This window comes from Pristis pectinata, chromosome 17 (genome assembly GCF_009764475.1).
Source record: "Pristis pectinata isolate sPriPec2 chromosome 17, sPriPec2.1.pri, whole genome shotgun sequence".
Lineage (NCBI taxonomy): Eukaryota > Metazoa > Chordata > Chondrichthyes > Rhinopristiformes > Pristidae > Pristis > Pristis pectinata.
In genome coordinates, this window is record NC_067421.1 from 7,724,829 (window position 1) to 7,733,295 (window position 8,467).

Genomic DNA, 8,467 nt, shown 5'->3' on the forward strand with positions numbered 1-8,467 from the left:
GCCAATCACTACTCTCACAGCCGCGCCAATCACAATCATTGCCGTCTCAGCGGCGCTACTCCACACCAATCAGAGTCGCGGCTCTCCCCGCCGCCGCGTAGAGCTACACCAATCAGATTCGTCCCATGTCCAGCCCGCCATCTGGGCGGCCGGCCGGCAGCAACACGCCTGCGCACTCACTGCCTGCCCCGGGGGCGCGCGTTGGTCCCGCTCATTGACGCACGCGCAGTCCCCCCCCCCGCAAGCCCCGCCCTTACACCGCTGCCATGGTAACCAAGTAGGTCCTCGCCCTTGTGGTCCCGTAGCAGGCGGTGCGCGCGCGGGCGCCGCGGGAGCGCGCGCTCGGGCACGCGGTGGGGGGGGGGGCGCGCGCGCTCCCGCCCTCGGAAAAAAATTCCGCAGGGTTCTAAAATTAGCAGGTGACGTCACCGTTAAATAGCGCGGCCGGGGCGCGGGCCGCACTGCGCATGCCCGACTGCGGCAGTGCGGGGCCTTGTGGGTAGGCGCGGTGTGTATGAGAGCGGCGGCGGGGGCGGGGCCCGGACCGAGTGCAGCGGCGGCCGGCGGCAGGGCGGGCGGGCGGCGGCTCCGGCGATGGCAGACCGAGAGCAGCTGGTGCAGCGGGCCCGGCTGGCCGAGCAGGCCGAGCGCTACGATGACATGGCGGCGGCTATGAAGTCGGTGAGTGGTCCCGGGGGCGGCGGTGCCTCGGCCCGCGGCGGGTGTGGGACCGAGCGGGCTCCCTCCCCCTCACCTCCCGGGCCCGCTCCATCCCTTCCCCGCCGCGGTAGCCGGGCCCCAGCTCCCCGGGGGTGGGTGAGCGGGGCATTCCCCACCCCTCACCGTGTGTGTGTGTGTGTGTGTGCGCGTCGGGGTAGGGGGGGTGTCCCCACCCTGCCCTACCCTCCGGCCCGGGCAACTGGCCGCTCCTCTTCCCCCGGCCCCTGGGGCGGGACACGGCGATGGGTGGGGTGTGTGAGTGGGAGGGCGGTGCCCGCGGGGAGAGGAGGAGGTGATGCTGAGTGAACCCGGGGCTGGGTGTTGACCACAGGGACCCTCCCCTCTCGACCCAGCCGTCTGGGTTAAATAATTCCTCAGTGGCTGAATAACCCGCCCGCAGTGAGGGATTGAATCCTGTACACGGGAATGGGATGGGCTCCCATCACTGTAGTGGACAGTGCAATCTGCTGGCGCATCCCTGTGGGTCCAGGGGTGTACCCTCCCGAGAGGTGTACGCCCCTGGCACTGCGTGCACACTTCCCAGCCCAGGGTGGCTGCCCTGCGAGGTTGGGCGGGGCGGGATTCCGAAACATCGACCGTGCCGGTGGCCAGTGGGTTGAAGCTGTTGTGTGGGGAGAGGCAGAAGAAGCCGAGAGTGGAGCCAGCAGACAGCGTCTTGCCAACTTGCTCCTGGCCGTTTATTCTTAATTACATCTCGTTGCTTCCCGTGAATGCAGTTGTGGGCGTTGTTGGCGCCTTGTGTGACCACTATAGGTGGATCCAGTTTAACCAGCCTCTTCCAACGCTCGGCATCCTGCCAACAGGAGGATGCATGACGCAGACCGCTGTTCACTGCAGGCTTCTGTGGCAGGGCAGGTCCGTGTAGGTGGCATTCAGCGATGTCCGGCAGTATTTTTTTAAACAGCTTCCACTAGGAATATGCAGTAACTAGGGATTGTACGGCAGAATTGTGCGTTCGAGTCAAAGCTGGCAATAGATTTCATGCAGTTGTTTAAGCAGGATCCAGTATTTGAGAATTGGACAGAGGCGTGTGCTTAAATGGTTTACACCCCGTCTGAACTAGCTGGGATTCCTTGCTCGGGAAATCTAGAAGCGTTTTTTATTTCATCGCATCAGTAGTCTAGATCCTGCTTGTTTTCTCCCGTTACTGCAACAGTGCAAGAAAAAAGATGTCTGACTGCTATTGTTTCGAGCTCTAGTGAGACTAACTGCAATATTGTAAATGGGTCTGATATCCTTAAACAACAAAAGTTTGCCAGATTGTTTTCTGGGATGAGGGGATATCCCAATGAAGAGATACTGAGCCTAGACCAGTTACTCAAGTTTAGTAGTATGAGGTGATCTGATTGAAATGTACAAAATTCTTAAGAGACTTGACAAGGTAGAGGCAGGTATGTTTCCCTGGGTTGGTTTTGTCTAGATTCAGGTGTTGCAGTCTCTAGGGACGGGAGAAATTTCTTCATCCAGAGGCTAGAGAACCTTTGGAATACTCAGGTTCGGTTGTTGACTGAATTTTTGGGTGTTGAGGGAATCGAGACAAATGGGTTAATGTCAGAAAGCTGTGCTGATGTAAAAGATCGGCCATGATCTTGTTAAATGGAGCAGGCACGAGTGACCGGCCTGTTCCGGTTGTGTAAATTGGTTGGTGGGCTGGATGATGTAAAAGTCTTTGTTCTCCGATTGCATTATGTACTTGAAACAAATGGGAGTTGCAGCAGAGCAGGGCTAATTGGATAACTCCTTTCAAAGAGCAGGGACAATGAGGTGAATGGTCTCCACTGTGCTGCATGCTTCTAATATTGATCACTAGGCACAATCTTCACAGCTGTGTCTTCATGGAAATAGAAAATGTGCAGTCTGATCTAAAGGTGAAAGGAAGATTTGAGTGGGTTAATGGAACCGAATGCCTGTACCTTGTAAATCTCAATGCTGGAAAGCTTCTGCTGACAGCCATCTTTTATCACCTTTTGCATTTGGAAATTTCCAGTCTAAAGTAGAACTTAAAAACTCCGGCAACTAGAAAGGTCAAATATGATCATGTAGGAGGGGGCCATTTGTGCTTTGACCCTGTTCCACCATGCAATAGATCATGACTAATCTGTGAGCCAATGCCACCTACTTGCCTTTCTCAGACAGCTAATAAATCTTTGTTCAGCAATTTCAATTAAAAATAATTCATTTAGCATTTGCAGAAATCACTGCATCCCCATTGTGCAGGAGAGTTTCTTGGCTTCATCCATGAATGGGATGCCTCAAAATTAGACTGTTACTGGGCTGCAGAGTAGTTAGAATCAGTCACTTTGGGCTGCCTTGAGACTGCTGAAAGTTATTGACATTTTACTGGATTAACATGGTGCTTAATGTTGTGAGCTGGGAGGTGGTTTGGGGAGGGTGGGGACTGCAGTAGGATGGTGTTTAGTACAAGAGTAATTAGATGGTGGGATGCTCTGGAAACAATTCTTGTACTTGGGGCCATAAGCTTTTGTGGTTGATAGGGCTGCAGTATCTGTGTTGTAATGACAGTGCTGCAGCACCTCAACAGCTTGCATAGAGTAGTGAGACCTCCATCTTCCAGCTCGGGAGTTGAATTTGCTTGGCAGTTAAACAGCAAGTTACTTGTGTCTCATTAGCTAACACTCCCTCTCATCCCCACTCCGACTGTTCCAGTTGCAAGGGTGTTGCAGCTATTTGTAGATTGGGCTAGTAGAAGAAAATTATGTCAACATATTTTAAATTGTGCATTGATCTGGATGATGAGACCCCTTCTTTCCCTCCCCTCCCCACCTCAGCCAATTCTTTAGCAGCTACTCAAATGTCCTGGCCTTGCCTGCTGCCCTTCCCTACACACTTAATCTACAGCTTTTGGAGCCACTTGCCTGCAGTGTCTATTCACTGCAGAATGGACCATGTCTTTCCTGACACGCTGCATAGACCTATCTTTAGATGCTGCTTTTCTGTATGTTATCTCCCTTTGAAACCACAACCCTGTTGGCCACAGTTTCATTGGCATTGGGTGACTCCTATTTTGTCATTTGGAGTTTGATGCTTTGGGCTCTTTTGCCATGGAGTTGCCCTGTCCTTGCCTGATATCCATGACAGTACTTGTGGCATGGGTTGGTGAATGGTGATGAGTCGTGTTCTCCACCCCCCAAACTGCACCCCCCTCCACCCTTCTAAGATGAGGCCACACATCATCTGTGCCCCCATTGGGGATTGGACATAATTCCTCCTTGGTGCTGAGATTCCACCCATCTGTGACTTCAGATATATCTGTACAAGTATACCTGGGTCATTTTCCTGTTTTATCTGCAAAACTGATCATGAGGGGAGAGTTATTTAATTCTTCCCACCATTTGGTTTAAACTGGTATTGGTTTATTGTCACTTGCACTGAGGTACAGTGGAAAAACTTGTCTTACAAACTGATCGTACAGGTCAATTCATTAGTGTAGTTACATTGAGTTAGTACAAAGTGCATTGATATAGTACAGGTAAAAACAGTAACAGTACAAAGTGTCACAGCTACAGAGACAATGCAGTGCAATAAGGTGCAAGGTCACAACAAGGTAGATCGTGAGGTCATAGTCCATCTCATTGTATAAGGGAACTGTTCAATAGTCTTGTCACAGTGGGGTAGAAGTTGTTCTTAAGTCTAGTGGTACGTGCCCTCAGGCTCCTGTATCTTCTGCCCGATGGGAGAGGAGAGAATGTCTTGGGTGGGTGGGGTCTTTGATTATGCTGGCTGCTTCACCAAGACAACGAGAGGTAAAGACAGTCCGAGGAGGGAGGGGAAACTGTTTTGGATGGTTTGTACAGGTCTGCAGTGAGAAAGCTGATTGTCCCTGCCTGAGTTCCACTTTAATCCTCATTCCATGGAAAGCAGCACTGTTTTACACTTTAACTGGAGTTCACAGCTAGCCTGTGGAAGATAAAACATTCTCCCCACTACCTCCCTCTTTTTGTTTGCTGTATATTTTAAGAAAAAGACCTTATCCAGGAATAATGAGGTAATTTGACCTGATTGTACAGAGGTCTACATCACATGATGTAAGGCTAGGTTTACCACATTTTCCCACATTGCCTTTAGCTGCAGAGAGTTCCTGCTCCTCTTGGCTGAGTGGTGTCTGGCCTCAGTGGCACTTTAGCTAATGTGCTTAGCTGATCTGTTTTCTGGCTTAAAGGAAGAAAGCTAGAGCTGGAAGCCTCTTGGAAAGGTAGCTTGAGCATTGTGGCTTCTCTCCAGTGAGGTCTTCAGCAAGATCACTTATGAACATGAGGGTAGTTGGTTGCTTTCAACAGTATTACTGAAACCATGCGAGGTTCTGTGTAGTCTACCCGCTCCTAGATGATGCTGGAGATCTGGTGCAGTTATAAATAAGGCAGAGTGCTTTTGGTCAATGAATCTATCGATGTAGTAATTCATTTTCATAAGTTTGAAGTTTATCAGCAAGCAAGCAACCAAATGGATTTGTAAAGCTGTTTTGAGCATGGTCTAGAGATGGGGATCACACATGATTGTCCTCCTGCTTTGTTACTGTGACTATTATCAACCTATTGTCTAGGAGCTTAGTACAAAGTGCCAGTGTGTCCTCGTACATGATTGTGCTCTGGGACAGGCTGTATTGAGCCTAATCTGCAAATAAGGTCTGAATATTTTGGCTATTTAACAATTTATTCTAATGGTGTTCTCTCTATTGGAGAGTACATTCTAGGGTAGCTGGGTGACTACCAGTTATGCAAGTATCCATTCAGTGTACAAGCCCAGATGGTGGCTTTTTTGACCAGAAAATGCTTTGAAGCAGTATTTGTCCCTGCTGTACTGCATAGTGTGCTGTTCTTTAGCACTCATACTGAAGCTGACCTCCCTTGGATAGTTTGACAGCTCAAAGCAGAGGAAGGTTTGGGTGACCTAAACTTCTTTGGAGCAGGAAGCTGAGAGGAGACTTGATTGCAGTGTGTAAAATTGAGGTAAATACTTCCCATTTACTCCATTTCCCATGGGGATGCTCAATGACCAGGAAGTGCAGATTTCAAATAACTGGTAGCATTAGAAAGATGAGGGGGGGGGGGGGAATATCCCAAGACAGTCTTGGTGGTCTGGGACTTGCTGCCTGAAAAGGTGATGGGGCATAAACCCTCAGTGCATTGTGGACCTGAAGAGTTGTGACTTGTAGTGTTAAAGACAAGGTGGTGATAGGTGGGTTTAAGCTGGGGACTTCTCAAACAGCATGGGTAGTGGTTCAAATGGCCTCCTGTGTAATAAATTTTCTGAACTGCTTCACCTGCAGCTACATTGGAATTGAAGACCTTTTTGTGGTATGTGTGGCTTGGATATTTGCCTACCATTTATTGTGGAAAGTGGCTGTTCATTGAGTTGTTTGAAAGGGGATGTGATTCCTTTTCTCAAACCCAGGAGGCACTTGTTGGCTTACACCTGTTGGTCTCTCCTGTTTATCTCACTTGCAGGTAACAGAGCTGAATGAGGCACTGTCCAATGAAGATCGCAACCTGCTTTCTGTGGCCTATAAGAATGTGGTGGGGGCCCGCAGGTCTTCCTGGCGGGTGATCAGCAGCATCGAGCAGAAGACGTCTGCTGACAGCAATGAGAAGAAGCTGGAGATGGTGCGTGCCTACCGGGAGAAGGTGGAGAAGGAGCTGGAGGTGGTGTGTAGCGATGTGCTGGCCCTGCTTGACAAATTCCTCATTAAGAACTGCAACGAGTCCCAGGTAGAGAGCAAAGTCTTTTACTTGAAAATGAAGGGCGACTACTACCGCTATCTGGCTGAGGTGGCCACTGGCGAGAAGAGGGCCAGTGTGGTGGAATTGTCTGAGGCTGCTTACAAAGAGGCCTTTGAGGTCAGCAAGGATCAGATGCAGCCTACCCATCCCATCCGCCTGGGCTTGGCCCTCAACTTCTCTGTCTTCTATTATGAAATCCAGAATGCCCCTGAGCAGGCTTGTCAGCTGGCCAAGGCAGCTTTTGATGATGCCATCGCTGAACTGGACACTCTAAATGAGGGTTCCTACCAGGACTCGACACTCATCATGCAGTTACTACGGGACAACCTCACCCTCTGGACAACTGACCAGCAGGATGATGAAGCGGGAGAAGGCAACAACTGATGTTCTTCCCCACCCACCCCTCACCTGCCCTTCCATCTCCTCCTTCCCTGCCTTGCCCACCCACCATATGCGCTATATACCCTAGTGCTGATATATCTACTGTACACACTCCCCTAAGTCTGCTGTATGCTCATCAGAGAAGGAAAGACTACATGAAGTCTCTGGCTGTATTGGTATTTAAGCCCATTTGCTGTAGTTTGCACTTCAGAATCATGCAAAAAGTTCTTGGATCTATTTTCCCACAAATCATTAAAGTTTTTGGTTTTTTAACAAGTCTGGGTGGTTTTTGGAACTAGCAGCCCCCACTGCTAGTTCCAAAAAAACAATGCTTAGTGGTTTAATCACTAATTTACATCAGTGATGACCCAGACATCATGACGTCTCTCCTCATGACCAATCATCCCTTGCATGTGGAAATTACAGTATCCCTGTTGGTCATTTTAACTCCAGCACCTTGTCAATTTGACCTTTCCTGGAATTGACTGTATTGTACTGTTTACATTATAGGTTGCTCATTTTAGCCAATAAATATTTCATCCTTGTGCTAAATTTGTATAAAGCTAGGAGGATTGGCTTTTCTGTTGCTGAATATTCATATTTGGCTATTTTAATTTATGGTGCCCTATGATGAACACGGATCTTGGGTAATGCATTGCATCTGCTTAAATATTTTTTGATACTTTTGTCAGATGTCTGTTTGTACCTAATTAAATTCTTCTGTAAAACATCAGCTTTACCAATCAGTTCTCAAGCTGGTTTCATTAAGCTTGGAGGATTGTCAGAGAAAGCATTGGGGAAAATAAATGATATCTGATGGAATGCCAAACTTTAATTCAATGTTGAGTTAAATGGATGACAATAAATGCTGCCTCAGCTATAACATGGATTTGGCCTCATTGTCTTCTGTTGGTTAGCTGTGTTTGACCTCTGGTCAAAGGAAAGTCATTGAGTGATTGCTGGTGTGAATTCAATTTGTAAATGTTTGATTTCAGGGACCTCGAAGAAAATCCCAGGCTAAAAGCTGCCAGGTGCACAATGCTGTTTTATGGTCTTCCCTCCCCTGTTATTTTATTGAGTATTAGTACATTTGTGTAGAGTAGGTGGGTAGGGAGCCATGTCTTAAGCTTCTGACTGATCTGCTTGAGTCCTCAGTCCCTTCTGATATCGTGCTATTTCTGCTTTTAAAAGGGTGAATAAACTGGGGAAGCCAATTTTGCAAATGTTCCCTTAATAACCAGACAAGATGTGGATTAAAGGTGAATCTATCACTTGTAGTAAATATTCACCGATTCCAAATGCAAAATATAACTTGTGTTGATGTTTCCCTTTCACATACTGGTGTGATTCGTTGGTGTTTGTTTCCTAGACTCCAAGCCTGGTGATTAAACCTTTGGTGCAGCAGTTGTAACCCAGAAGGGTATTAAACTCGATCTGGGCTCTAATGAATTAATGGAAGTGCCTGGGCAGGAAGTATGATATTGGTATTCCAAACTGATCGATACAGTGCACTTAACACTGAACTTCCTGTCTGATTTGCAGTATGGAACAGTTATTTGTCCCACTTTTATTTGCCAGCTCTTTGACAGCAGTCTAATTAGTCCCAC

General features: G+C 48.3%; 1 protein-coding gene across 1 annotated transcript; it reads left to right on the forward strand.

Moving 5' to 3' along the window:
- Positions 1-498: 498 nt before the first annotated feature.
- Positions 499-7,749, forward strand: LOC127579374 (14-3-3 protein gamma-2-like). Its single transcript, XM_052032126.1, has 2 exons — positions 499-681; positions 6,207-7,749. Exons 1-2 carry the CDS (start codon positions 595-597, stop codon positions 6,861-6,863), a joined length of 744 nt encoding a protein of 247 aa, XP_051888086.1. The 5' UTR covers positions 499-594; the 3' UTR covers positions 6,864-7,749.
- The last annotated feature ends 718 nt before the right edge of the window (positions 7,750-8,467 follow it).

Excerpts from the sequence above, each read along its gene's own strand:
- LOC127579374 (XM_052032126.1), top strand. The coding sequence starts at position 595 with ATGGCAGACCGAGAGCAGCTGGTGCAGCGGGCCCGGCTGGCCGAGCAG. Across the intron at positions 682-6,206 it reads TGGCGGCGGCTATGAAGTCG|GTAACAGAGCTGAATGAGGC; the intron begins GTGAGTGGTCCC and ends TCTCACTTGCAG.